Genomic DNA, 27,420 nt, shown 5'->3' with positions numbered 1-27,420 from the left:
TGGGTTCCCTCTTTTCCCAACACTGGGCTGTATTGAATTTTCCCAGTTCCCTTGTGGAATGCAAAGGATTAGAGCTGGCTTCAGCTCAAGCAGGCAATCAAGAGCCGTTAGCTTGACCAAACACCCGCTCCGGATGAAGTCGAAAACTATGAGAACCGATGAGTTGCCATTAACATTTCCATGCCGTTGCGGATATTAGAAACATGTGCAGATCAGCCGGGTAAGGGATTATAGGACTGGTAATCTGGGGGAGGGGGGTGATGGGATTTGTAGTCCAAAGCAGCAACTTCCCGCACCTTTTTGAGCAGAAGGCGTCTTTTCCGTGCGTAACCCTCGGTTCACTGGCACCTCCCCCTTTTGCCTCCTTCCAGCCAGACGGTCGCACAGAACCCGGCGGCACCACCGACGCCGCCATCAGCACCACCAGCATCACCGCCACAAATCGCGGAAGGACCGGCGGAAACACCAGCGGCAGCACCCGAAGCCGGAGTGGACGGAGGAAGACGGCAATTACTTTTAACGACCTACCCAGAGAAAAGCACAAGCTCTTCCTTCCCCACCATCTCCCCCCCCACCCGTTCCTCCCCCAGCCTCCCAGCCCCTCCCTGGATGTAATTGATTGGCGTGTGTGATGGGAAACTGTTGATGCCTTCTCTCGCTCTCTTGCGGCGGCGGCCGATTCGCTCCGAGTTTCAGTCCGAATCCACCCTAGAATAATCCGGCAAAGGGGAGGTGGCAAACATTCCCTGCCCAACAGGGAGTCGACGCCTGCGGGTGCCCTTCCTTTTAAAGTTCGGAACAAAACCTAGAGCGGATCGGGCTGTTCCCTCTGACCTCCGGAGCCGCCTTCCTCCGTTGCTCCCCACCCTTCCGCAAATCATGCTATCAGGGGGAAAAAAATCTATTTGGATCCTGTCTGCCCCTCATCAGGGAGAACAAGTGCTTCCCATGCGCTGGCAGCATAGCCTCCCTTCTGCATGCGTGGGAACACCTGAGCACTTTTTACATGCCCTGGGTATTTTTTTTTTAACCACCAGATCTAGGTCTCCCACAGGTATATTTGTGCAAAACCTGGGAACCGTCATTCACGTGTTAAAAAGAAGGAAGGAGTTGGTAGTCCTCATGAGCAGAGTCCCTGTTTTTGATTCCACCCACTTTGGGGTCTGGCCACAACCACCCTAGGACACCATTACACCCATCATTCTGATGGAGAATTTGGAAAAGCAGCTGCTTGAGTCCCAAACTAAATAAAATGAAAAGAAAGGGGCAGGAAAACCCGAAAACAGACACCTTCCTCAGCCTATGAGCCACTCCGTCTTGTAACCTGATCCAGAGAGAGATTTAGTACACACAAGTGCACTGGACTTACCCAGAGCCCTTCAGCACCCTGGAGAGCTCCTCTCCATTTCTCAATCAAACTATGAAATCGTTCCTCTCAAGTTCAAGCCAAAACCCGAAGTGGAGACTTCCCCCATGAAAGGCTGGGGTCGTCGGGCTCCGCCGAAACCCAGAAATCTCTTTATTGCTTCCGACGGGTCCTTTTAAGCTTTCAAAAGAGGGTCGGTGAAAGGCAGCATCCCTCAGCAAACGTCTTTTCACCAGGGTGAAATGGTTCGCCTGGTGAACGCCCAGCCTGGTGAACATGTGTGCAAAACACCAGATTTTACTCTGCAAGGCACAGAAAGCAGGGGGCTGGGGGAGAGGAAGGATGGGGGGAAAGTCACATCAGAAAATGGGGTTTTGAGGAGACCCGGGTGCCCGAGAGAGTGAGTACATTGTGTGCGAGGCGACACCTTTCTGGTCTCGTGCTGTGTCAACACCCCTGGTGTGTGCAGTCGTGATCTACGTCCCCCCCCAAAAAAATCTACCCCTGACGATGTTTCCGAAAAAGGGGGGGAGGGAAGTGGGAGGAGGGCCAGGGAACCCTTGGAGGTTTCTCTACTGCTGGGCATTTTAATAAAAAGTTTTTTAACAGTTCCTTAAGACTCCCCTCTCTTGATTTCTCCCTTCGCTCCTTCCTCGAGGAGGCCTGCAGAGCCGCCGGGGGACACCACAAAACACAACTGATTTGAGATGCCAGACAGTGCCCCTTGGCATGAGTTGTGCCAGGCAATTAGCGTCCATCACACACACACACACACACACCTGCGAGGCCCAGATGCAAACGCACCTAATTACCATTTAAATGAAGCTTTTAATGAGGGAGGCCAGTGTTGTCCCTCTCCGCAGGCCCTTCTTCTGCAGTGGGGAGGATGGGACAGACATGGCCCATCACGGCCTACAATTGTGTGAGGGGAAATCTGAGGGGCCCAAGGTGCTGACCCCTGAGCCCAGTGGAGCTGTTCTGAATCCATTCTGGGTTTCGATCTGAACTTTGTATCTGTGGGACAGGATTTCCCTGTTTTGGGGGTGGGGGCAAGGAGTCGGCCTGCTGGAGAATGCATTCCGGGATGTTCAGACCAAAAGCCGGAATGAACTTCTGGTTGCCACAAAAGCGGGACCACCCACCTCTCCTGCAGTGGGGAGATCCAGAAAAGGGGGCAACCAGAGGACGTGGGGAAAAGTGGGAAGCCACCTAGCAGAGTCATTTAAGATCCCCAAGGGTGTCACCACGCTCCTGGGCTCTGCCCTTCCGGTCCTCGTTATGAGTTCCACAAACGAATATTAAGAGGATACCAGGGCTGCTTCCCGATCCTACACTGGCTTGGCCGACTGCCTGCACCTTCTCGAGAGGAGTCGGCTCAGAGGAAGAGAGGCAGCTGGCCGGATCATCCCCGGATGCTGATGTGGATTGACAAAAACCGGGCACAAGGTTTCTCTGTGCCAGAAAGACGTCTCACGACAGGAACGCTTTTTGTGCCTACTTTAAACATGAATTTGGGTGGGTTGGGTGATCTCCAGCCAGTGCCTGCCAACTCTGGCTAGAAGCTGAGGCTAAAAAGGTGGAAGGGTTAGGGGTTAAAGCAGGAATTCGGTTGTGAATTGGAGTGACATCATCACTTGTAAGTTGGAAGGAAGGAAGGAGGAGCTGATGATGAATAGAAGGAAGGAAGGAAGGAAGGAAGGAAGGAAGGAAGGAAGGAAGGAAGGAAGGAAGGAAGGAAGGAAGGAAGGAAGGAAACTGATGATGAATGGAAGGAAGGAAGGAAGGAAGGAAGGAAGGAAGGAAGGAAGGAAGGAAGGAAGGAAGGAAGGAAGGAAGGAAGGAAGGAAGGAAGGAAGGAAGGAAGGAAGGAAGGAAGGAAGGAAGGAAGGAAGGAAGGAAGGAAGGAAGGAAGGAAGGAAGGAGGAGCTGATGATGAATAGAAGGAAGGAAGGAAGGAAGGAAGCTGATGATGTATAAAAGGAAGGAAGATGATGGATAAAAGGAAGGAAAGAAGGAAACTGATGAATAGAAGGAAGGAAGGAAGGAAGGAAGGAAGGAAGGAAGGAAGGAAGGAAGGAAGGAAGGAAGGAAGGAAGGAAGGAAGGAAGGAAGGAAGGAAGGAAGGAAGGAAGGAAGGAAGGAAGGAAACTGATGATGAATGGAAGGAAGGAAGGAAGGAAGGAAGGAAGGAAGGAAGGAAGGAAGGAAGGAAGGAAGGAAGGAAGGAAGGAAGGAAGGAAGGAAGGAAGGAAGGAAGCTGATGATGGATAAAAGGAAGGAAGATGATGGATAAAAGGAAGGAAAGAAGGAAACTGATGAATAGAAGGAAGGAAGGAAGGAAGGAAGGAAGGAAGGAAGGAAGGAAGGAAGGAAGGAAGGAAGGAAACTGATGATGAATGGAAGGAAGGAAGGAAGATGAAGGATAAAAGGAAGGAAGGAAGCTGACAATGGATAGAAGTTCTTTTGGTCACGAAAAACCAGCCCCCACCAGGAATCCACACACAGACACACACTTTTTATTAATACGAGATGCAAGGCCATTCATGCTCACAACAGGCTACAGATCATTCCATGGTTAGCTAAAAGGCATGACTCTGCCCCAAAGAGAATACAGTTCCGTTCTGTCCAGCAAACTGCACGTGTGAAGGAAAACATCCCTGGTCTTTTTCAAGTCTGCTGGCTCTCTGCCGTTCTTCTCTGGGCGAGCGCAATACATGTTCTTGGTCGGCTGGAGTTTGTCGGAAGGCGGAGAGAAGGGTGTGGGGAGCGTCTCTGCAGGAGCAGGTGAGGGCAGGGCACCCCCTTACCCCGTATTTGCTTCTCCAGCTGGTTCTCGGGCTGATTTTACCCTCAAATCATGCATTTAAAAAGAAAACAGCCTTTCTCCTTTATAGACCTCCATCCCAGATCCCTGGCAGATCTGCAGCAGTAGGCCCGGAAACCCATCATCCCACCCCACCCTGGCCTTCCTTTTTTGTGCGACACAAGGCAACCTCAAGCCTAAGCAGAGGGTGGCGAAAAATCGGGGGGGGGGCTTTACTCTTCCTGCAGCAGGAAAAAAAAAAGAAGTTGAGGAAAGCACCCAAAGAAGAGAGGAAGAGAAGAAGGTGGGAGAAAGAAGGGAAGTGAGAGAGGAAGGAAAGGGGGAAGAGAGAGGAGAGGAGAAGAGAAGAAGCAGAAGGAGGAGGAACGAGAGGAGAAGCCGAAGAAGGAGAAGACAACCTAGAGGAGGAGGAGGAGAAACAGGAGGAAGAGAAGGAGAAATAAGGAAGAAAGGAGAACGTAGAGAATAAGAAAAGAATGAGGAGAACTTGAAATAGGAGGAGAGGAGGAGTGAGAGGAGAATGCAGAAGAAGGAGAAGACAACCTAGAGGAGGAGGAGGAGAAACAGGAGGAAGAGAAGGAGAAATAAGGAAGAAAGGAGAACGTAGAGAATAAGAAAAGAATGAGGAGAACATGAAATAGGAGGAGAGGAGGAACAAGAGGAGAATGCAGAAGAAGGAGAAGACAACCTAGAGGAGGAGGAGGAGAAACGGGAGGAAGAGAAGGAGAAATAAGGAAGAAAGGAGAACGTAGAGAATAAGAAAAGAATGAGGAGAACGTGAAATAGGAGGAGAGGAGGAACAAGAGGAGAATGCAGAAGAAGGAGAAGACAACCTAGAGGAGGAGGAGGAGAAACAGGAGGAAGAGAAGGAGAAATAAGGAAGAAAGGAGAACGTAGAGAATAAGAAAAGAATGAGGAGAACGTGAAATAGGAGGAGAGGAGGAACAAGAGGAGAATGCAGAAGAAGGAGAAGACAAACTAGAGGAGGAGGAGGAGAAACAGGAGGAAGAGAAGGAGAAATAAGGAAGAAAGAAGAATGTAGAGAATAAGAAAAGAATGAGGAGAACGTGAAATAGGAGGAGAGGAGGAACAAGAGGAGAATGCAGAAGAAGGAGAAGACAAACTAGAGGAGGAGGAGGAGAAACAGGAGGAAGAGAAGGAGAAATAAGGAAGAAAGGAGAATGTAGAGAATAAGAAAAGAATGAGGAGAACGTGAAATAGGAGGAGAGGAGGAGCAAGAGGAGAATGCAGAAGAAGGAGAAGACAAACTAGAGGAGGAGGAGGAGAAACAGGAGGAAGAGAAGGAGAAATAAGGAAGAAAGGAGAATGTAGAGAATAAGAAAAGAATGAGGAGAACGTGAAATAGGAGGAGAGGAGGAACAAGAGGAGAATGCAGAAGAAGGAGACGACAACCTAGAGGAGGAGGAGGAGAAGCAGGAGGAAGAGAAGGAGAAATAAGGAAGAAAGGAGAATGTAGAGAATAAGAAAAGAATGAGGAGAACTTGAAATAGGAGGAGAGGAGGAACAAGAGGAGAATGCAGAAGAAGGAGAAAACAACCTAGAGGAGGAGGAGGAGAAGCAGGAGGAAGAGAAGGAGAAATAAGGAAGAAAGGAGAATGTAGAGAATAAGAAAAGAATGAGGAGAACGTGAAATAGGAGGAGAGGAGGAACAAGAGGAGAATGCAGAAGAAGGAGAAGACAACCTAGAGGAGGAGGAGGAGAAACAGGAGGAAGAGAAGGAGAAATAAGGAAGAAAGGAGAATGTAGAGAATAAGAAAAGAATGAGGAGAACGTGAAATAGGAGGAGAGGAGGAACAAGAGGAGAATGCAGAAGAAGGAGAAGACAACCTAGAGGAGGAGGAGGAGAAACAGGAGGAAGAGAAGGAGAAATAAGGAAGAAAGGAGAACGTAGAGAATAAGAAAAGAATGAGGAGAACGTGAAATAGGAGGAGAGGAGGAACAAGAGGAGAATGCAGAAGAAGGAGAAGACAAACTAGAGGAGGAGGAGGAGAAACAGGAGGAAGAGAAGGAGAAATAAGGAAGAAAGGAGAACGTAGAGAATAAGAAAAGAATGAGGAGAACGTGAAATAGGAGGAGAGGAGGAGTGAGAGGAGAAGCCGAAGAAGGAGAAGACAACCTAGAGGAGGAGGAGGAGAAACAGGAGGAAGAGAAGGAGAAATAAGGAAGAAAGGAGAACGTAGAGAATAAGAAAAGAATGAGGAGAACATGAAATAGGAGGAGAGGAGGAACAAGAGGAGAATGCAGAAGAAGGAGAAGACAACCTAGAGGAGGAGGAGGAGAAACAGGAGGAAGAGAAGGAGAAATAAGGAAGAAAGGAGAACGTAGAGAATAAGAAAAGAATGAGGAGAACGTGAAATAGGAGGAGAGGAGGAACAAGAGGAGAATGCAGAAGAAGGAGAAGACAACCTAGAGGAGGAGGAGGAGAAACAGGAGGAAGAGAAGGAGAAATAAGGAAGAAAGGAGAACGTAGAGAATAAGAAAAGAATGAGGAGAACGTGAAATAGGAGGAGAGGAGGAACAAGAGGAGAATGCAGAAGAAGGAGAAGACAAACTAGAGGAGGAGGAGGAGAAACAGGAGGAAGAGAAGGAGAAATAAGGAAGAAAGAAGAATGTAGAGAATAAGAAAAGAATGAGGAGAACGTGAAATAGGAGGAGAGGAGGAACAAGAGGAGAATGCAGAAGAAGGAGAAGACAAACTAGAGGAGGAGGAGGAGAAACAGGAGGAAGAGAAGGAGAAATAAGGAAGAAAGGAGAATGTAGAGAATAAGAAAAGAATGAGGAGAACGTGAAATAGGAGGAGAGGAGGAGCAAGAGGAGAATGCAGAAGAAGGAGAAGACAAACTAGAGGAGGAGGAGGAGAAACAGGAGGAAGAGAAGGAGAAATAAGGAAGAAAGGAGAATGTAGAGAATAAGAAAAGAATGAGGAGAACGTGAAATAGGAGGAGAGGAGGAACAAGAGGAGAATGCAGAAGAAGGAGACGACAACCTAGAGGAGGAGGAGGAGAAGCAGGAGGAAGAGAAGGAGAAATAAGGAAGAAAGGAGAATGTAGAGAATAAGAAAAGAATGAGGAGAACGTGAAATAGGAGGAGAGGAGGAACAAGAGGAGAATGCAGAAGAAGGAGAAAACAACCTAGAGGAGGAGGAGGAGAAGCAGGAGGAAGAGAAGGAGAAATAAGGAAGAAAGGAGAATGTAGAGAATAAGAAAAGAATGAGGAGAACGTGAAATAGGAGGAGAGGAGGAACAAGAGGAGAATGCAGAAGAAGGAGAAGACAACCTAGAGGAGGAGGAGGAGAAACAGGAGGAAGAGAAGGAGAAATAAGGAAGAAAGGAGAATGTAGAGAATAAGAAAAGAATGAGGAGAACGTGAAATAGGAGGAGAGGAGGAACAAGAGGAGAATGCAGAAGAAGGAGAAGACAACCTAGAGGAGGAGGAGGAGAAACAGGAGGAAGAGAAGGAGAAATAAGGAAGAAAGGAGAACGTAGAGAATAAGAAAAGAATGAGGAGAACGCGAAATAGGAGGAGAGGAGGAACAAGAGGAGAATGCAGAAGAAGGAGAAGACAACCTAGAGGAGGAGGAGGAGAAACAGGAGGAAGAGAAGGAGAAATAAGGAAGAAAGGAGAACGTAGAGAATAAGAAAAGAATGAGGAGAACGTGAAATAGGAGGAGAGGAAGAACAAGAGGAGAATGCAGAAGAAGGAGAAGACAAACTAGAGGAGGAGGAGGAGAAACAGGAGGAAGAGAAGGAGAAATAAGGAAGAAAGGAGAACGTAGAGAATAAGAAAAGAATGAGGAGAACGTGAAATAGGAGGAGAGGAGGAGCAAGAGAAGAATGCAGAAGAAGGAGAAGACAAACTAGAGGAGGAGGAGGAGAAGCAGGAGGAAGAGAAGGAGAAATAAGGAAGAAAGGAGAATGTAGAGAATAAGAAAAGAATGAGGAGAACGTGAAATAGGAGGAGAGGAGGAACGAGAGGAGAATGCAGAAGAAGGAGAAGACAAACTAGAGGAGGAGGGGATGGAGGAACCGGGGAAGAAGAGAGAGAAGGAGCTGGAAGGGGAGAAGGTGGAGGAAGAAGAGAAAGGAACAAGAGAGGAATTCAAATTGGAGGAGAAGGAGAAACTTGAGGAGAAAAACACTAGAAGGAGGAGAAACAGGAGAAAAGGAGGAGGAAGGGAAAGAGGAGCCCAAGAATTGAATAAGAACGAGGAGGAGGAGGAAGAGGAAGAGCAGAAAACAGGTATTTAGGGGACTTGCAGCTCCAGACACAGGCTGGACGGCAGCCCAGACGTCCCGGCGGCCCAGATGTTCAGAGCGAAGTTCATCGAGTCCAATGTGGTCCTTCTCTCCTTGGTGACGCAACCAGCCTCTTCTGGAAAAAGGTGTGGGCGCTGCTTGTCCCAAAGGAGAGGCTGAAGAGAGGGAGAAGCCCTTACCTGTCGTTGGAGGATGGGAGAGAAGAGGAGGAGGAAGAGGAGAAAGTGGAGGGATTCGAATCCGGCACTTCCCTCGTCAACGGTTACGCACGCCGAGCTTTCCACTTCCGCGTCCCCTTCTTGGCCGTGCCGCCGCCGTTGGATTCCTTGTAGCAATAGACCCCGAAAAGCTTGTATTTTTTATCCGGGAAGCCTAAATTGCGGACGCCCGGCTCGCGGCCCCCGCAACGGGCCCGGGGGTTGACGATGGGGTACCGGATGCTCCCGTCACTCACCCAGCCGGCTTCGCACCTGTCCAACAGCTGGATCTTCCAGGCCGCATAGAGTTGGCCCACTTTGGCCACGGTGGCCCCGTTCCCCTGACACGCGTGGACGGCCTCTGGAAAGCTCAGTTTGCGGTAGGTTTTGAGGAAGTAGACCTTCCCTGGAAGGCCACGGAAAAGGGGAAAGGGAGAGACAAGGGCGTTACAATCCAGGATCCCGTCTCCCCTAGTCCGGTCTATCACCGAACCAAAGTCCCACCAAAGAAGAAACAAAAAAACCATCTCCTCTTTAAAAGTACCTTTTCCAAATTTCCTAACATTGCCGGAATTTTACTCCGCCAGGCCTGCTGCCCTTTCTGAGCCTCTGAGCAAAGTGGGCACCAAAACGGCTGTATATGGCAGACCAGTGATTTCTTTCCCCTCCTATGAACCCCAGGGATTGCTGCCCCATTTCCCTGTTTGATGGTGGAATTGAATAACTGGGAAGGATTCCAATGCCCCCTTTTTCTGGGGTGGGGAGGACTTAGGGGTTCAAAACACCCGTATCGTTTTTCTCACTCATGGCCCCTTGAGTGAAGGAAAGGGAGTGATTTTACACAGTAGCTAACCATGTTGCTGGACCACTTCCAACCACCACCAAACAGGCACTATTGGCACCTCGCTGAGAGTTCGGAGCAAAACCCGGAAAGGATCCAGTGTCATCGTCCACCCGGTTTCCCCCACCCCATTAGTTTTTGACGTGAAAATTCTTATTCAGAGAGTATGATCCCTGGGACGTTATCTGTTATATCCTAACGTCTGGCAGTGTCTTACGGGAAACATTTCGCCCTGTTCGTCTCCCGCCTCCCTCCTTTGCCGCAGCCGACACGCTGGGAAATTAGCGCATCTCCTGAGCAGAGAAATGGATGAGGCCACGAGAGGCACTCCATTTCCGAGTTGATCTGTCGCTATTTATCCTGCCCCCGATTAGACAAACGAAGGGCCTCCCTGCAGCCCGCTAAGCAAAGAGTAATTTACACCTCGGGACCAAACCCAGTGGGATCATCCATCATCTCTGTCACCTCCAACTTCAATTACGGCTTTGCTTCCCTCCCTCCCCCTTAAAAGGCCCGTGCTTTTAGGAACTGCCTCAGATCGGGTTGAGGTCTATTAGATCCAGCCCCAGAAATTTTTCTCTTGCCATCCAGATCTCAGTGTATGGATTTCTTCCCCGTCCTTGGCCAAACTTCGATGCTTCTCTTCAAATCTCAAACTCATTTAGGACCTTTAAAAGTGCCTGAGATTGCCTTGCCGCATTTTCGTTTGCTTTTATGTACGAGGTCTTTTCTCCTTTTCCAAATTATCTGGTGGTAACCAATGGCTCCGGCACATAGCGCTGAAAGGTTTACTTGTCTGGAGGGAAAACCTCAAAAGAGCAGGCAATAACTTCTCTCCTTCAGCATATGATCTGATTCCTAGATTCCCCCCCAAAAAAAGTTTCTCGCTTTGGGGGCTTTTCACCTATATTGCTGGACTTTCCATTTGAGTCACTCTGGTGTACTCTGAAATGGGTCTAACTCGGGGTGTGTTTGACTATGAGAAGCCAGGTAATTAGATTTTTAATATTACAATTGTGGCATCTTTAGCTCGTTTGTTTTTTAAAAAAACCTTTCCTATGCACCTTAGGTCCTGATATTAGGAGAAAGGAAGGGATTTGTATTAAATAAGTTTGAATTAACTCAATTAATTCAGATTGGAATCCGGCACTGAGCAGGGGCTGGACTTGATGGCCTTAGAGGGCCCTTCAGACTCTATGATTCTACAAAATAAAAACACATACCCCTTTTGCAATCAAGAATATATTGATTTTACGGACGGGCACAGTTGTTGGTCAACTTGGTTTGAACACTGGGACTTTCTAAGTTCGGGGTAAGCCCCATGGATTCAGTGGGTCTCCCATAGTTAGTTCGGAGAAGTGGATTTCAATCTGAGAGAAGGAGGAGGTTTTTTATGTTTGTTTTGGAACCGGGCAGAATTACAGGGCGAATTAGTCTCTTTCTAATTGCCATGCTAATGGTTCAGACACTTTGACTGGCGGTGGCTGAAATATTGCTTGCCATCCCCGTTCAGACTGTGCTGGCGACGAAGCGGGCGGATTCAGGCAGGGCATAATAAGTGTCTACACTTATTACGCCCTGCCTGGGGTGTGAAGAGATGAGGTGTGAAAATCCAGGAACACCACAACCGACAGTGCTCGGAAAAGCACTGTGCGATGACCTCGATCCGTTCCAGGTTTTCATCCAAACTTATCAAAAGATGTCGAATATTCCAGGGGAAAAACTCTTACCCAATTAAGTTCAGCACCTTCAACGTTGACAGAATGTTTGGGTTAAAACTCGGCACGGACCCTCCGCCCCCGTGGACCCTAACTTTCCCAGCTGATACATTGTCATCCTCCCAGGTCCGTGCCTCTGGGGCTTACCGTTCAGGTTTGACGTGAAGCAAAAGGCATCGTAGCGCTCCTCCTCTTTCTGCCGGTAGCCGTAGTTCCTCACCCCGACGGCCGTCTCCTTGCGCCCGCACTCGTCCCGCGGTTTCGAGATGGGGTACTGGACTGATCCGTCGTCCAGCCAGCCGGCGTTGCACCAGTCCATTCCGTCCAGCCAGGCCTCGTGCAACTGGTCGTACGAAGCCAGAATCCCGTCTTGCTCTAAACACGCTTTCTGGGCCTCGTGGAAATTCAGGCTGTAACGCCCCAGGCGAGGGTGGTAAGGAAAGATCACCCCTAAAGTGAAGGGAAAGGAGGAACCCACTCATCAGATTCCCCACTTAACCTTTGTTGAACACCCCATTCTTAGGCGCTCTTGGAGTACAATTCCCATCATGTCTGTCTGTGCTGGCTGAGGATGATGGGGTTTGGAGTACACCAGAAGATCTGACTTTGGGAAGTTAGAAACACACTTCCAGCGCACACATGTGATGGCCGTTCTTTGTGTGTTGCCCCCTGGTGTCTTATATTTAGGGATGGTCTGCCCCTGAAGGTGTGTTTTGAGAGGTGAGTAAGAAGTATCTAATAAACAGGTCCCTCTTACTTCACCTCGGCATTGTGTGCCCAACAGGGATGAACCTGATCCCACCAGCGGAGGCAAATCAAAGCAATGAATGTCCCTTCCGGAGAACATCTGCAGGTAGCTTGCTCCTGGATGCTGAGGTTCCATTGAGTTGCTACAATCAGCAATGACGACTGATCCCTGATCTTCAGCTACTCTGGATAGGCACACTTTGTGAATCCATGTATTCTGAAGGCTAAAATTTTTTTCCTGCCCCACACTGTGGTTAGATTGAATGCATGCCATAGCACCACAACAATATTTTGATCGCCCCCTCAAAAGCTGGTGGCTTCCAGAGGAGTCGGGGTTTATTCAAGCAAACAGCAGGGTTGTGTCCCCGGCATCCAGTCCGAACTCAGGGTACGGCTACGCTAGCATGAGGGAGAGAATTTAGTGTGGGCTTCCTGGGAATGGCCGGATTCGATTAAAACTATCTCATCGAGTCGGACCATCCGCATAGATACGGCTCCTTCCGGCGCCGTGAAGTGGCTTAATAAGAAACCCTCTTCACTCTGTGGGAAACGGAAAGAGGGAGGGTTGCTCTCGATCGTCCAGTGATCCCATGCACCGGAAGGGATCCTCCCTGCAGGGAGGGGGGGGGAGCGTTCACACAGATCGCCACCGTCTGCTTTGCAAGATGGAAGAACCCAGAATCGCCCCCTACGTCAGCAATGACCAATCTTAGCCTGATCTGGAATCAGGGCTGAATCCGGCCCACTTGGGGAACCATGTATGAGCCTCTAGGTGTCCCCGTGATGCCCCCACTCGGAAAAAATGCCGGCTTTCCGCTCTAATTCTTGAATATGATTCTTCATATTCCTGTTTCTACCCTCAGTGACGGGAGATGGAGAACCGGATCGGGTTGATCCACGATCCTTCTATCCCCAGGAAAACCTCTCTAACCCTCTCCGTTCTATCCCGAACCAGCCTCGATTCACGCCTTCCTCGAGAACCCCAGGCCGATATTTTAAATTCCTCCCTCCTCCCCCCCCAAACCCACAGATTAGTACCTCTGGGGTATTTTATCCCTGCTTTTATTGACTTTTATGGGAGCCGAAGGTTTTGCTGTCAGGAGCTAATAAAACTGGGAAGACAGATGGTGGCGCACGGATGAGTAAAACATCCCAACAAGGCCGGGGTGAGAGAAATTTCCACATTTCCCCAACACGGAGATCTCTCTCTCTCTCTCTCTCTCTCTCTCTTTTTTTTTTTTTTTTTAAACCAGTGCCATGGAGATTGGCAGGCTTTAAATTCAAAGCCTGCCTGGGTTGTTGCTGTTGTTTTTAACGGCTTCTCGCAGCCGGAGCTTGGAAATTCCCTGAAAGTCCCCCCCCAAAAAAAAAATTAGTCAATGACTATTAAATTTAATAGTCTTATTTAAAACAGCTTAAAATTCAAGCCAGGACCTTAGTTCTCCATTCAGTCAAATTAAGCCCAGTTTTTTTTTTTCTTGGGGGGGGGGGGAATTCCGCAACCCATCACCTTCCCCCTGGCTCTGCTAGTTAGGGGATGATGGGACATGCTGCCCCGTCTCATGGGTCGCTTGTTTTCAAACCAGCTCCTACTCTTCACACACTCTTGTCTCTGTCCATCATAATTTTTTTTTCTGCCGTTCTACATCAAAGGGTATTAAGAATGCCAGCTAAATTCCGTGTTCTCTTGAATATTAACCCTCTTAAGGCGGCCAAATTTCTCCTTTTTACTTCCCCTAAAGGTCTCAAGAATTCTGAGCAAAATGCCTTTGCGGAAAATTAGTGTCCTTTCTGGCTCAGAAGTCAGGTGCACATAGAGAAAAGCCAAAAAAAAAAAAAAAGCTTGATTCTTCAAAAAGACTAGAGCAACCCATCCGGAGCTGCTAGTATATGTATTTTTTCATCAGTGTAAGAAGCAAGGCCACCGAGAGAGCAGTTTTGCACAATTTCTTGGTCTTGTGCACAGCAACAAAATCAGCCATGCCACTCACCTTCCAAGTCCAGTTTTACCATGCCCGCATCATCTTCCAACTCGTTTGTCACCTCGCACTCGTAGCGCCCGTAATCCTGCAAGGTGACGTTCCGAATGACGAGCGATGCGTCTCCGGCGCCGTCCTCTTGCAGCGCCGTCCGGCCTCGGTAGTTCCCAAAGGCCCGGCGCTCTTGACCCATGGCGACAAAGACGTCCTCGAAGGACATGGGGTCCACCACTTTGGTCCATTTCAGGCGAATCTCATCCGCGTCGTGGGCCGAAATGTCGTAATGGAACCGGCAGGGAAGGATGATGGTGCCGCCGCGGTGGGTGACGACCTTCCCGGGGGCCGTCTGAACCACGACAGCCCCGCTGTCATCCTCTGGACACAGAAAAGAGTTTTGGCCACCCAGGATTCAAACACAGAACCCAGGGATCAGAAACAATACATTCCGAATTCAGACTGCCCTCTGCAGACATCTGCATTCCTCTTCTAGCTTAAAAAACTATTCTTCGAATGCCATGGCTTCCCATGACTCGTTCACAGCATTTGAGAAGTAACTCATTATGACTCCTTAACTTCTGGAAAGCCCTTCACTGTAGTTCTAATCATTAAAAAATTTATTGAGACTTATTTGTTCATATTTCCTGTTCTGGGTGGAGAAAATAAAACATACTTGCTTCGTCTACCCCCCTCCCTGGCTCTCCAGAATTTGGGGCAAGATCCTGTCTTGATCTGGCGACACTGGGAATCAAACTCACAACCTTCTGTATGGAAAAGTTTGTGGTAGAACTATTTTTTTTTCTTTTGTGGGTCTTTGGGACCTATTTTTAAGCCTAGCACTCCCCCTACTGGCCCATTACGAGCATTGCAACCCTCCAATGTGGCTTTTAAGAATCTAACCTCTTTCCTCTTGGTATAACAAACACTTTTTTCCCCTTGATGGGTGAAAATTTTTATTTCCATTTAATTGTCATTTAAAAAATTTACGAATCTCAATTCAGCACGGGCAAAACTTGGGAATTTTTAAAAAAAAACAATCTGATTGGGGAGAAAGCAGACTTATATTTTGTTCTTCCTATGGGTTTTCCCCACCCTTGGCCCCACAGTTTTGAGCGCTTCGCTTTTTAAAAAATCTAGGCTTGATTCTCTGGGTAGAGCAACAGCATTACTGTCGATTCAGAGTTGCCAACTTCAGCTTTAACCCACACGAAAGCCTTTCTCCCAGTCTTGACACAAAAAATGACAATATTTTTGGCATTTGTTATTCTTTTTTTCCTCCCCTTCTCTCCTTCTGGCTGTACCAGTCAGGGGGTGGGGTGGGAGATTAAACATACTTCACCACTAGGAGGATAATACATATGCCGTCCAGAACTGGGCACCCTTTCCCAGCTGTCTTGGAATACAGTAGGACTGTATCCACAGGATATCGGTTCCAAGCCCCCCGTGGATGACAAAACATGCGGATAATAGAGAACTCTAGTGACTCATGAATGCTACACAAAGCATGGCCTCTGGCTCCCTCTAGTGGCCAGTTCTGGTAATGATATCATAGAAATATATTTCTCTAGCAAACAATATACTGTACATCACATGGTCTCTGGCTCCCCCCAGTGGCCATTTCTGGTAACTTCATCATTAGAAATATATATTTCTAGGAGTTTTCTTTTAATATTTTTAATATTTTCAGGCCGTGGATAAGTGAAACAGCAGATATTGGATACAAGGTTGTCATATTGTACCATTGCCATCACTCTTGGCACACCGGCTGCCACACCCCTTAACGGCCCCATGCATCTTTACCCCTGCCCCAAACAGGATCAAAAAGACTTCCCGTCCTCACCAGAGACATGAATGACTTTCTTGCGTCCTTTCTGAGCCAGCGCTTCCTGGCCGGAGAGCGTCAGGAGGACCACCAGGAGAAGCACCCAGAACGGGGGGCTTCCAGGGAACATCTAGAGGAAAGCCGGAAAGAAAAGATCGGGGTTGCCAATTGCGAACGAGCGAGAGGTTGGACTAGATGACCTCCCGGGGACCCCCTTCCAACTCAATAATGCTAAGGCTCCATAACTCCAGACTCCATTCCCCATTCCAGCCGATACCACGGAAATAATGAAGAGGTGCGTGGTACCATCTACGTAGCGAATGTTCTTTTACTGCAAATATAAGAGAATAAGGGGAACGAAGTGTGGTGTAAAGAGTAGAGAATCAGGCGCCCGAGTTCGAATCCTGGACTGGTGATGGAAACCCTGGGGGCTGGCTGTGTGGGGGGGGGGGTTGGAATTCTTCAGCTACTCAATTTTAAAAAGAGAATAATTTGAAATAAAAGTTGTCCAACTGATGGACAGGGGGGAGGAATAGGACTCACCACCTGGAGGGTTCGGACCGAAACCCAAAGCGGATGGGCCGGCACCGCTCTCTGAGATGAAACACAGCCCAGTTTTGCTCCGAAACAGCTTTCTAGGTTTCCTGGAGCTTTTCCAGCTGCATCAGCAGCTGAGAAGGCAACCCTTTCTGTGCAGCGTGGGGAAAAAAAAAAACCTACACCCTAACTTCATCAGTTCCGGGGAGGAGAAAAATCATTATAAATGCTAACAGGAACCTCGGGATACCAGACCCTGCCGGGTTCAGACCATCATCAGCCCAAATAGTTTATTTTTAAATCATAGCACCGAACAGCCCATGATGAGAAAGCTTTTTTTCTCGGCCCTAGGGATGCTGTGAGCTGCTGGCAAAATTGTGATAATAAGGATCGCAAAGGACAAAAATGAGTGACCTGGTTTTTTTATCATAAGGGAGCTTGGGGGAGTTTTATGTCCATGATTCCTCTATCCCATGCCGTTCAGACTAGGAAAAATTGAGATTCAGATCCAGGCCATGAGAGCAAGTGGTTTTTAAAATAGATACAGCTACAGTGGCCGATGAGGACCAGCGCCTTGCTTAATCTGCCCAATACAGGTTCATACTCACAGATGCAGAGGAGGCGTTCAGAAGTCCTGTAAGGGAGACTGAGTCGAGCAAAGAGAAACAGGTTCTCTAGGATTTGGGAACGCCACAAAAACTGGGGATTTTCCAAACCCGACTCAAACGCTCTAACCACTGGGCCAGATGGCTGTCTGGGGAAACCACAGTTTGAGACCAGCCAGGTCACTGAGGGGTTAACGGTGCAAGCTTTCTCCCTCTGCAGAGGGGGGGGGGATTGGCAATATCCTCCTGACTTCATCATCATCTCTCAACCTTGCCTGTTGGAAATGTTCCAGCATCCCTGCTTAAAAGAGGGGGGGAAAGGGGGGGATTGGACCCTGAGATGCCCGGGTTCCAAAATTTCGGCTTCGCAAACTCCAGGCTAAAGACTTTGGAAAAGTCAGATCCTGCAGGCTTCTATTCTCAGTTCTGTTCAACTATTCTGTCCCCGGTTGCAAGGAGAGCATCTTTTTTCATGGGATAATGCTCAGCGTCCCTGCAGGGAAAAATAATAATAATAATTCCAGCATGGATGTGCTGCTTTATTGGGGGGCACCTTCTCTCTCGCTTGCTCGCTCGAGGTCAAAAAATCCGACATTGCACCAAAAGCCTGGGAGGTGTGGTGCTCGGATCATCCTCCAGATGAAACCGACCCCGAACCCACATGCATTTTTTTCAAAAAAGAGAAAGAAAGAAAAAGCCGATCATGCTCTGCTTTCTGGCAAAGCCACTCACCGTTTTTTTTCTCCTTGAGGGAAGAGGACGCAGGGGAAGGAAGGACGATCCCCAGGGGACGGAGGAGGGAAAAATTTGCACAAAGCCGGCTGAAGTTGAGATGCCAAAAATAAAAATTAAAAGTAGATGGTGCAAGGCAGAGAGATGCAGGATCCGAGATGCAGCCGAGGCTGGAAAGTGCTGGAAATGGACCAGGTTTGCTATTAATTTAGACTTATTTTACACCACCCCCCCTTACCATCCCTGCAACTTCTGATTATCTTGGGTGCTTTAAAAAAAAAAAATAAAGAAAAAGTTCTCTGGCTCAAGTCTTCATCAGAAGGATGCTCTCCTAGATGGTTTTAGTCAGCAAACTCCAAGAAGCCGGGAATGATGCTCGGGAGGAGAAGGGGGGGGGGGGAGAAAGAGAGATCAGAATCCTTTAAGACAGGGGTTGGAAATGCTGCATTCAAACTGGCCGTCCGGCCGCAGGAGGGAGCTTTTTTTGGATCCGAATTTGGAGGCTGGAGAAGGAAAGAAGGAGCTGAGATTTTTTAAAGGAGAACCTGCCAGCATTTTTGGCTAAAATCCACGCCCCCCCCCCTTCCTCGAGCAGCAGTGCAGAGGTTTTGAGCTTCAGGATCCCAGCCAAGTTCAGGCCAGGACGATGGGCTGAAATCTTGGGGCTCCCTTTAAGTGGGAGGAAAAAAAAATATTAAAATTTTAAGAGCAAGGAGGGGATCCCGGGGCAGGCCCATCTCAAAAGCAACTCTGCCCAGGTTTTTCCCGGTTCCGTAGCGAGCGCAGGGTGGCGGGATCCATTCCCCGAAAGCACCCTCGGCCGGGGAAACCAGATGCCAATGACCTCGTTTTTTTGGTAACTTTATCCAGGTGGAATCACTGTCTGGAAAACAGGCGAGGCGGCTGAGGCACAGACGAGATGAGGTTTCGCAGCATCCCGGGAGGTATAGGCGACTGGGCAGAGGTTATACAAGAAAATGACACAGCTGCCACTTTTCTCCAAACAGCAAAGGATCACGTACAGTAGGACACCTCCGTATCCACTGATTCACTTATCCACTGCCTGAAAAATACTAAAGAATAATAAAATAAAAAAACCTGCCTATCTATATTTCCAGGATGTGTTTATTATAACTGGCCACTAGAGAGAGTCAGAGACCACAAAATGTATAGTGTTTGATACGTGGTTTTTAGCTTCCGGCCTTGAGGCCAATCGCCACAGTCCTACTGTATGTGCGTGGGGCACAGGGGTTATAGAGTGTTGGCCGAGGACTCCCGAGACCCAGGTTCGAATCCTCGCTTGGCTGCAAAAATGGCCAAGGGAGCTCTTGCTTCTCTGGCCTACCTCTCAGGCTCGTTGTGACTGAATCATTTAGGCTGCCTTGAGCAGGATGGATGAAAGGCAGAGTCCAAAAGAGGGGGGGGATATAACAGGGACCGTGATGGAGATGACCAGGCAGTGGGCTGAAGAGCCACCCACCCCTTGAGCCAGAGTGGACACCTTTTGGGGTTTGGTTGCCACCTGTTTTTTCAAAGTTGGGCTCCACAACCTCACCCCCTGAGGTTGCCACCCATCCAGAGTGAGGAAACATGACTCTTCCCCGATTCCCAGCTCTCGGGACCTTTCGTCTTTCCACCCAGGAGGTGGGAATGGCGAGGGTGAGAACACAGCTCTCGGGGTTGGGAAGACCCGAACTCGCAGCAGCACATGAAGAGGAAAGCGAACTCCAAATAAAACAGGTAAATAAAGCGTCACCAGATCCCTTCTCCCATTTTGATCCCTTGGGAGAGGGGGGAGATGAACACAGGTTCACCTCTCCAGGAAAACTAGAAACTCAGGCGTCATTGATAGGAAATGCAAATCTGTTCCAGATCCATATACAAATCAATCTTTATTCTATAAAGAACGGTGGACTCAAATTTTGCCCGCCTCTCGTTTCATACAACTGGACCCTGTTTCCCGAATGAAGCCGAGCCGCGCCCATGGTCCTGGATCGTGAGCCACCGGCTGATCACAGCTTTGAAAGGTATTTTTGGTTCCTCCGCCCGACCATCGACCCAAATCGTAAAACTCAGGTGCAACTTGGCAAAATAGACCTGAGTCCCTTTTGATACACCGCCGGGAATTCCCCCACTTGCCCTCGGTTCAGAGTCAGCTCGATCCAGTTTTCAAACGGGATCGCTTGCGGCAAGTAGACCTTGCATAAAACTTTGAAAAAAAGCTGAACCTCCTTGAAGGTGTAGAGAATTGAGGATGCGAATCCTCGCTTACATCATTCTCGGACATGAGAATGAGAATTCACAGCTCTTCTTTCCGGGCGGGTGAGAAATTTCAAGATGTTTTCGCCAAGAGATTTGACCCATCTCTGGGGGTTTTTTGGGGTGTGTGTGTTAGTGGTGGCAAATAATCCAGGTTGCAAAAAAAAAAAAAAGTGACAACGGAAGTTCTGTCTCAGGAGATTTCAAAAATCTGAAGCACTGGATGGGTTGCTCCTATCTTTTCTTATTTTTGTTTGTTTTTTGTACAATTGCCCAGTCCTTCTGTGTTCACTACGTGTGCCCCTTTTAAAAAATCTCAAAAGGACCATTTTCTGCAGCTACGTTTCCCACAAAGTCACAGGACTTCAAGACTCCTTGGCCCACGGAGGCAGCCAAAATCGAAACGGATGAGGGACTTAAGACAACATTCTTCACGCTTCTGTTCAAAACTTATCCGGATGGGGGTTCAATAAGAAAGCAGCGTCATGCAGTGCGGCCTGGTCTATGGAGAGAATACGGACCCTCTCGGGGCCGGTATCATTGAGTCTTCTTGTTTTCGTCCCGGGAAACTGAGGAAGAGAAAAAAGCAGGGCTCCAGAGGCAGCGGTAGGCCAGGACATGGGGCCCGATGGCGTAAAGAGTGTTGGAGAGGACAAAAATCCACCAGGCATCTTCTGGGGTACGATACGGGAATGGGGTGCGGTGGTGAAGAGATGACCCAATGTGGGACATCTGTGCCTGGAAGGGAGGAAGAAGGTGATTAGAAAACCATGCATTATGATGGGTGTACTTTCTAGAAATTTATTGATGCTACACAGTTGTAGCTGATTAAAATGGCAGCATTTCCAACATACAGGGACCCTAATAGTGTTTTGGGAGTACACAAGATATTCAAGGAGAGGTTTCCCATTGACACTCTGCAGTGAGTTTCCATAGCCAGGGAAGAATTCAAACTTTCTGGAGTCATCACCTGACACCCTAACCCTTCCACTGGTTCCTGAGCAGCTATACTGTATTTCAATGTTTATTATTATTGTTGTTGTTGCTGTTGTTGTTGTTGTTGTTGTTGTAAGTCTTTGGGATCATTCCCTAGGATTTAATCCCATAGAACCTAACAGGGTATACTCTTGAGTAAGACAGCTCTGTAAAGAGGAAGTCATTCAAATGCAGCTGTTTTGGTCTGGAATTCAGCAGCCGGGCCATCTTACCTGAGCAATGGCCCCGGCGAATACGAGGGCCCAATCCGGCATCCACGTGACTCCGGGCCGGAGCAACCCGTAGATGCAGACGCAGAAATACGGCAGGACATAGTGGAGATACACCAGCATCTAGAAGAAAAAGAAACCGGAAGGAAAAGCTGGCCAGACCTTTATCGAGAAGGTGGGGCTGCCCCGCCTTGAAAACCTGGACTGTGTTCAAAACGCGACACCAAAACTCATCCATCTTCCAAAGATGTTTGCTTTTCCCAAGCATCAAATGGATCGGAGACTGAAATACCGGCAGGTTGAAGAAAACAGGCTTTTCATCCACTTCAAAGCACGTCAGTGTTGTTCAGTTAATTCTAACCAACACCAAATTACCCCTTTTTGTTTGTTTTACACATTCATGGGCCGGAATCCTATTCATTCGCAAGGCGGGGGGGGGGACCCAGCGGCCAATGAGTGCTGGTTCATTAGTCTTGGAGTTCTCCTCAAACGACAGTCATGTGACTCAACAAGGTGTGGATCACGAGGGCATAGATTCGGGGTGATGTCCCCACATTTCTTCTAACGGGCTCAAAAGTGCTGTGTGCGAATCCCTGTAAGCCAGGCCCAGAGATAGAAAAGGGGCCGGCCCGATACCGGAGAGGGCTGCAACTTTGCAAATTAACTGGACCCCATTTTTAGACAGGTTTGGCAACTCAAAGGCGATGCTTTTGACGGCAAGCTAATTTAAGACCCGGAAGGCGACTATTGAATACTTAGCCAGATTGCCTTCACGAGGATAACTCTATCCCTCCCCCCCATCTAAGCTGGGTTCTGCTTACCTGAATTTTGGGGTAGGCGACCGGATCGCGTAAATAAGGTTCATGCTGATAGAGGTAGTCAAAGCAGGCATCGGCCGGACAATCCAATACCACCTACGGCAGGGAACAGATGAGCAAACAACTTAATTTTTGGCAAATACAGTAGGACTCCCTTATCCACGGGATCGGTATCCACAGATTCATTTATCCATTGTCTGAAAGTTCTTGTCATTTTTTTCCCCTTGAGTTTCGCAATTCAAGGAACAGTGAGTTTCCCTGTGCTTACCAGTCCACGGAAGAGGGTGAAGGCTGCGGCAAAAAGGAGATACGCCACCAGTCCCAAATCCAGGGGGCGCTGGAGCAAGCTTTTGCCCTGCTCTTCGGCGATCTTCCCCAACGGGAAAAGAGAAACAGAAAAGAAACCGAAAAAAAGGTAAGTTGTTGAATCTTGGGTTCAGCTTTTACAGCACAAATGGCATCCAGTATCTGGGGGTTTCACTTATCCACAGTCTGAAAATATTTTAAAAAAACCAGGACTACCTGTATTTTTCTGTGTATAAGACCCCCCTATGTATAAGACACCCCCCCCCACTTTTCTAACCCAACATTAAGAAATCTAAGTGGGGCTTGGCAAGTGTAGGGGGAAAGGGATCAAAGTGCTGCAGGATCACTTTGATCCCTGCTTTCCTCTCCAGTTGTTTTTGTTCTCAGCTTACTTTCATGTATAAGATGACCCTCAATTTTTAGTCTAAAGATTGTAGGCAAAAGTGTAGTCTTATACACAGAAGAAGACGGTACATATTTCCATGATGTAATTAGCAGAACTAGACACTCGAGGGAGCCATAGACTGTTCCATGTATACAGTTTGCTATCGAATGATGCATTTCAACAACATAATTACCAGACCCGGCCACTAGACCATACTATGTATAGGATTCACTATTATCCACTGTTTTGGGCATCTGCGGGGGGCTTGAATCCAACCCCCTATAGATATGGGGGTTCTACTGTATAGCAATTCTGCAGTACCTTATCAGCTGTCACCAGAGGTAAGTCCTTTGGCTGGGGGAAAATCCGGGTAGCAGCCCAGATGGGGATGACCAGGAAAGGGGTGTTGAGAAGGAAGGCCGGCCGGATCTCGGAGCCGTACTTCCCTAGAAAAAAAACATGTAGAGTTAGGATCAGGAGTTGTCCAGCGTCGGGGCCCAGAAAAAACCCTCGGGTTCCGGAAGAACTCACCGATCACGTTGCCCAAAAGGAAAACCACGAGATTCATCGTGAGAGACCCGATCCAATAGAGGCCGACGTTCCGGTAACTTTTCCTGCAGGAAACGGTGAGCGTTAGGACAAAGCACTGCATCAAAAAGTTGCAGTGCTGAGCGATTCAGCTCAGTATTCGAGCCGGCGGCACCATCTTCCACGAAAGTCTGTCCCACCTTCTCTTTCCCAACCTGGTTTTCTATCCCATCCACCTTCTGATGTCTGCAGCCCCTGAGTCAATCCCAGAGTCATCCCACCCCCCGCAAATATTTTCTTAGCTTTGCAAAATGTCGGGGCCCTGCTCAAATCTTGCGATCTTCAGAGTTTAGGAGAGTTTAATTTCTGAGCCATACAGCCCATCGCTGTGCCATTTATAACAGACTGTTCTAGGGAAATTCTTTGGAAAAATCAACAACTAAAGCCAGTTTGGAGGGCTAAACTGCTCTTGCCTAAGGAGGCTTTACTTATTTCTCCTTCTTCTATTTCCCTTTAGGCAAAACTTGAGGGCTGCCAAAGGGCAGCCGGACAGGTAAATGTTCTGCTGGTGCATCCGTAAGGCCGCACCTGTTGAACTGTCTGTCTGTTAGGCATATTTTACTAGGGCTCCTGAAGACTGTGCCCCAAATCGCCACTCACAGCTCACCGTTGAGTGATGGCCAAAATCATAGCAAGATAGAGGGTATAGTGAACCACGCTGTCCCAGTAGCACATCATAATCCCGTGGGCTGTGGTAAGATACGGCTCACCCTGAAATCCAAGGGGAAAACAGCAGGATATTTTTATCCACGGAATCAGTATGCACTGATTCATTTATCCATGGTGTGAAAATATTAAAAGAAAAATCCCCAGAATATATATGTTTAACCCTGAATTTACCAGAACTGGCCACTAGAGGGAGCCAGAGAACATGCTATGTATAGCACTCACTATTATAATAGTGTTCACTATTATCCACATTTTCCACCATCCGCATGACTCCTGGAATCGATCCCACGTGGATACAGGGGTCCTAATGTACATGGATTGTCTGAGCATGGGGTCAGGCTAAATGACCTCCGGGACACCTGACAGACTGGGACTCAGGAATCTAGACTGAAATTCCGACCAGGCCATGAAACTCAATGGGGGACTTGGAACAATCTTTCTCTGTCTCTGTCTGAAGCTGGCCTACCTTACAGGGTTCTTATGTGGGAGGTGGAATTTACTGGAGGAACAGCAAAATATAAATATTAATAAGAATACAAAGGCTGTGTTGCCCGCTGGAGGAACAGGAGGCTGGGGCTTGATTTTATCCAGGGCTCTGAATTTATTCCAGGTTTTGATCTGAACTTGACAGTAGATTTCCAGGCTGTTGGTTTGATTTTACAGATAGGATTCAGCTGGAAATCCAGGAGGACCCCTGTATCCACGGGATCAGTATTCGTGGGTTCTGGAAATAATAAATTTTAAAAACCAGAAATAAGTATTATATGTATTTCCATGGTGTAATTCCTGGAACAAGTCACTAGGGGAAACCAGAGACTATGCTTGCTCTTGAGTTTGCTATTATCTGCAGCTTTCGGCATCCGCTGTTGCAACGGATCCCGTGAGATTATTGCAGTGGGAAAAGCGTCAAGAAGCAGGACAAGAGGAAGAGCAGACATGAGATGGTCCAAAACGAGAAAGGAAGCCATGGACTCACAGCAACTCCTGTTGTTAACAGCCCTTGAAAACTTACATGGACTCAGAAATGGTTCTGAAGTGGAAGCAACTTGATGGCATCTCCACCCCAGGGTTCAGGACCTTGGAAAAGTGCCTGAAAAGTTTGTGCCACAACCCGGTGCGGACGCGTGGCTTACATGGCCCTGGTTGCAAACAAACAGCTTTCCCTGGTGGGCGGGGGTTAGGGTTTGAACCCTGTGGGAACCCATTTGAACACAAAAAATACATGTTGGTCTTCGGCCCATGGACACACCTCTCTCATGTAGAATCCCATAAAGTCACTGACGTAGCCGTCCTCTTCCAGAGCGATGATGGCATCGATCCCGGAGGTGAAGGAGAAAACCATGAAGACTGGGAGAAGCAAGACACACACGTTTCAGTCCATGGGTTTAACCCGTAAATTTGAATAAAAGAAAATATGAAGAGGAGAGACACCTCCCCCATACCAGAGAAGAGAGGGTCCCGGGAGCCGGACGGGACGTAGATCACAGCAAACAGAAGAGCCAAGACTGCAAAACCGGTCGCCATGATGGCCACAGGACTGTGGGGGGCAAAAACCAGGGGATAAATATAGGATTCAGACATTCAAATATTTAAAAAGCAGCTACCTGGATTTCTGCATTTTTTTAAAAATGGATGATCTCGGCGCATACAAGCTTAAGACCCTGAACCCTGGCCATGATCGGGTTGGGTTTCCTTTGTGAAAACTTTGATGCCCATCAAATTTCAGAGGGGCCAGGATTTCTGATCTTCTAGGCCCCCCTCCCACACAAAGCTCCCGAATTATCCCTTTTTGCCATCTGGAAGGCGTGGTGGAGGCTAAAGGACGATGGGCGGGGAGTCCATCGTCCCAAACCACCCCTGCTGATACAGGTTTTCGGATGTGATCCCCCCGGGATGTGTGAGCCGGCAAATGACATTTAAAGGTAGACTGCTCCTGGAGAGGGAAGTTCCATTTTATTTTTATTTTTTTAAAGAAAAAATCTATTGTTAAGTTCTGCTTTAATCTGTTCTAGCTGTCTTCTAAGCCAGCTTTTTTCTGGTGACCGGGGAGCTCAAGGTGGGAGTCGCTCGCGAAGTTGCCGTGTCAGCCGGTCCTGGACACGGCTTTCGACAACCAGACAGGGTTCAAAGTCTGGCCAGCTCACACGTGGGTGCTGGCAGTCTAGGGTGCAAAACCGTGCAACGCCCAGACGTTGCATCAAATGTCCATTAAAACACACAAACAGAGAGAGAGAGAGAGAGAGATAAAAATAGCCATTGCTCACTGAATGAATCACACCATGAACTGGCAACGTTGGCAACCTTCTGGGTCAAGAATGGGTGGAGGGTCAAAATGGGTGGTGGGTCAAAACCTTTATTATTATTATTATTATTATTATTATTATTATTATTATTATTATTATTATTATTATTATTATTATTATTATTATTATTATTATTATTATTATTATTATTATTATTATTATTAACAACAAAACAACACAACAAAATTAAATATTAATTTTTATTCTCATTAAATAATTCATTATACTACTATTAATAATAATGACAATGAATCATTCAATAAGAATATCAATTAATATTTAATACAGTATTGTATTAATACAGTATTGGTAGCATTATTAACAGTTGATATATTATTAATTACATTCATCACATTATTCAATTGACAATAATACTAATATCAACAACAATAATAATACTGACACCTTTTTTAAAAATTTAATGGATAGGTTTTTGGGAAAAACTTGTGTTTGTCATATAAAATATTTCAAATTAAAATACTGTAGTGATTATCATCATCATCTTAGAACTGCAAAGCTGGAAGGGACTCTATGGATCTTCATGCCTAGCTCCTCTCAAGGTGCAATAATAATAATAATAATAATAATAATAATAATAATAATAATAATAATAATAATAATAATAATAATAATAATAATAATAATAATAATAATAATAATAAAGCACCCCAGGTTCATCTCTGCAGAATCTTTTCCTCTCTGGGACCCACAAGAGCCCAGAAGCACAACATGGTAGCAAATAACTTTCACAATTAAATACATTATTTAAAAATCCACGCCTTTGTAAGAAAGGAAAGTTGGGGGCTTAACTTTTTACCTCTGATTTCACAGTTTTAAACATATATATATAGAAAAAGGAGGCGGAGGAGAGCCGGACGGGAGCGCTCGCGGGGGAGGGACCCCCCGAAACACGCGTGTTCCCTCTCGGCGCTAGGCCGCAGGTGCAGAAAAGCCGCCGTTCCCACGATACTCACTGCTCCAGGGCCACCACGCTGTTCAAGACGTAGCAGACGGGGAAGGCGGAGAGGAACAAGCCCAGGGAGACCCCGACCGGGTGGACCCGCATGGCTGGAGAGGGGCAGAGCGCCCAGACGCGCGTCCGCCGGGGTCGTGGGAAGGGGCAGCGAGGAAGCGGGCAAGAGACCTTCCGGCTGGGTGCAGAGGGAGAGGGGGTAATCGCCCGGCTTGGGGGACCCCCAAACGCTCCGGGAAAGCTCTGGGTTTTCCTCCGGAGCGAAAGGAAAG

The 27,420-nt window shown here is 47.7% G+C and overlaps 3 protein-coding genes and 1 long non-coding RNA gene across 5 annotated transcripts in view; 2 read left to right on the top strand and 2 right to left on the bottom strand.

Moving 5' to 3' along the window:
- The window catches only part of NCAN (neurocan), a 44,723-nt gene extending 42,746 nt beyond the window's left edge, over window positions 1–1,977 (top strand). The window contains exon 15 of one of the 2 annotated variants that reach the window (XM_020814285.3): window positions 376–1,977. In XM_020814285.3, coding sequence (XP_020669944.3) covers window positions 376–632 — 257 coding nt within the window. In that variant the 3' untranslated portion in view covers window positions 633–1,977. Of the gene's footprint in view, window positions 1–371 lie in introns of both variants that reach the window. The other variant, XM_020814287.3, reaches the window with a different exon arrangement.
- A 6,182-nt stretch (window positions 1,978–8,159) lies between these two features.
- HAPLN4 (hyaluronan and proteoglycan link protein 4) lies at window positions 8,160–17,160 on the bottom strand. The gene is made up of 4 exons (XM_078378839.1): window positions 15,787–17,160; window positions 13,962–14,324; window positions 11,371–11,673; window positions 8,160–9,070 (listed from the first exon to the last, which is right to left on the bottom strand). Exons 1-4 carry the CDS (start codon window positions 15,896–15,898, stop codon window positions 8,730–8,732), a joined length of 1,119 nt encoding a protein of 372 aa, XP_078234965.1. The 5' UTR covers window positions 15,899–17,160; the 3' UTR covers window positions 8,160–8,729.
- A 2-nt stretch (window positions 17,161–17,162) lies between these two features.
- On the top strand, window positions 17,163–18,747 carry LOC144583972 (uncharacterized). Its single transcript, XR_013537920.1, has 2 exons — window positions 17,163–17,837; window positions 18,513–18,747. It is a non-coding gene; the product is annotated as an uncharacterized LOC144583972 (long non-coding RNA).
- A 768-nt stretch (window positions 18,748–19,515) lies between these two features.
- Window positions 19,516–27,394, bottom strand: TM6SF2 (transmembrane 6 superfamily member 2). Its single transcript, XM_072978094.2, has 10 exons — window positions 27,150–27,394; window positions 25,315–25,409; window positions 25,122–25,219; window positions 23,811–23,914; window positions 23,147–23,229; window positions 22,937–23,061; window positions 22,193–22,294; window positions 21,928–22,020; window positions 21,110–21,229; window positions 19,516–20,639 (listed from the first exon to the last, which is right to left on the bottom strand). The coding sequence occupies exons 1-10, from the start codon at window positions 27,239–27,241 to the stop codon at window positions 20,439–20,441; spliced, it is 1,113 nt and encodes a 370-aa protein (XP_072834195.2). The 5' UTR covers window positions 27,242–27,394; the 3' UTR covers window positions 19,516–20,438.
- Between the last annotated feature and the right edge of the window lie 26 nt (window positions 27,395–27,420).

Source organism: Pogona vitticeps, chromosome 7 (genome assembly GCF_051106095.1).
Source record: "Pogona vitticeps strain Pit_001003342236 chromosome 7, PviZW2.1, whole genome shotgun sequence".
In the NCBI taxonomy this organism is placed as follows: Eukaryota; Metazoa; Chordata; class Lepidosauria; order Squamata; family Agamidae; genus Pogona; species Pogona vitticeps.
Note: the sequence above shows the minus strand (reverse complement) of the source record. Positions and strands in the feature narration are given on the sequence as shown.

Excerpts from the sequence above, each read along its gene's own strand:
- HAPLN4 (XM_078378839.1), bottom strand. The coding sequence starts at position 15,898 with ATGTTCCCTGGAAGCCCCCCGTTCTGGGTGCTTCTCCTGGTGGTCCTC. Across the intron at positions 14,325-15,786 it reads GAAAGTCATTCATGTCTCTG|AGGATGACAGCGGGGCTGTC; the intron begins GTGAGGACGGGA and ends TTCTGTGTCCAG. Across the intron at positions 11,674-13,961 it reads GGTAAAACTGGACTTGGAAG|GGGTGATCTTTCCTTACCAC; the intron begins GTGAGTGGCATG and ends CCTTCACTTTAG.
- TM6SF2 (XM_072978094.2), bottom strand. The coding sequence starts at position 27,241 with ATGCGGGTCCACCCGGTCGGGGTCTCCCTGGGCTTGTTCCTCTCCGCC. Across the intron at positions 22,295-22,936 it reads CTCTGGTGACAGCTGATAAG|ATCGCCGAAGAGCAGGGCAA; the intron begins GTACTGCAGAAT and ends CCGTTGGGGAAG. Across the intron at positions 20,640-21,109 it reads TCGCCGGGGCCATTGCTCAG|GCACAGATGTCCCACATTGG; the intron begins GTAAGATGGCCC and ends CCTCCCTTCCAG.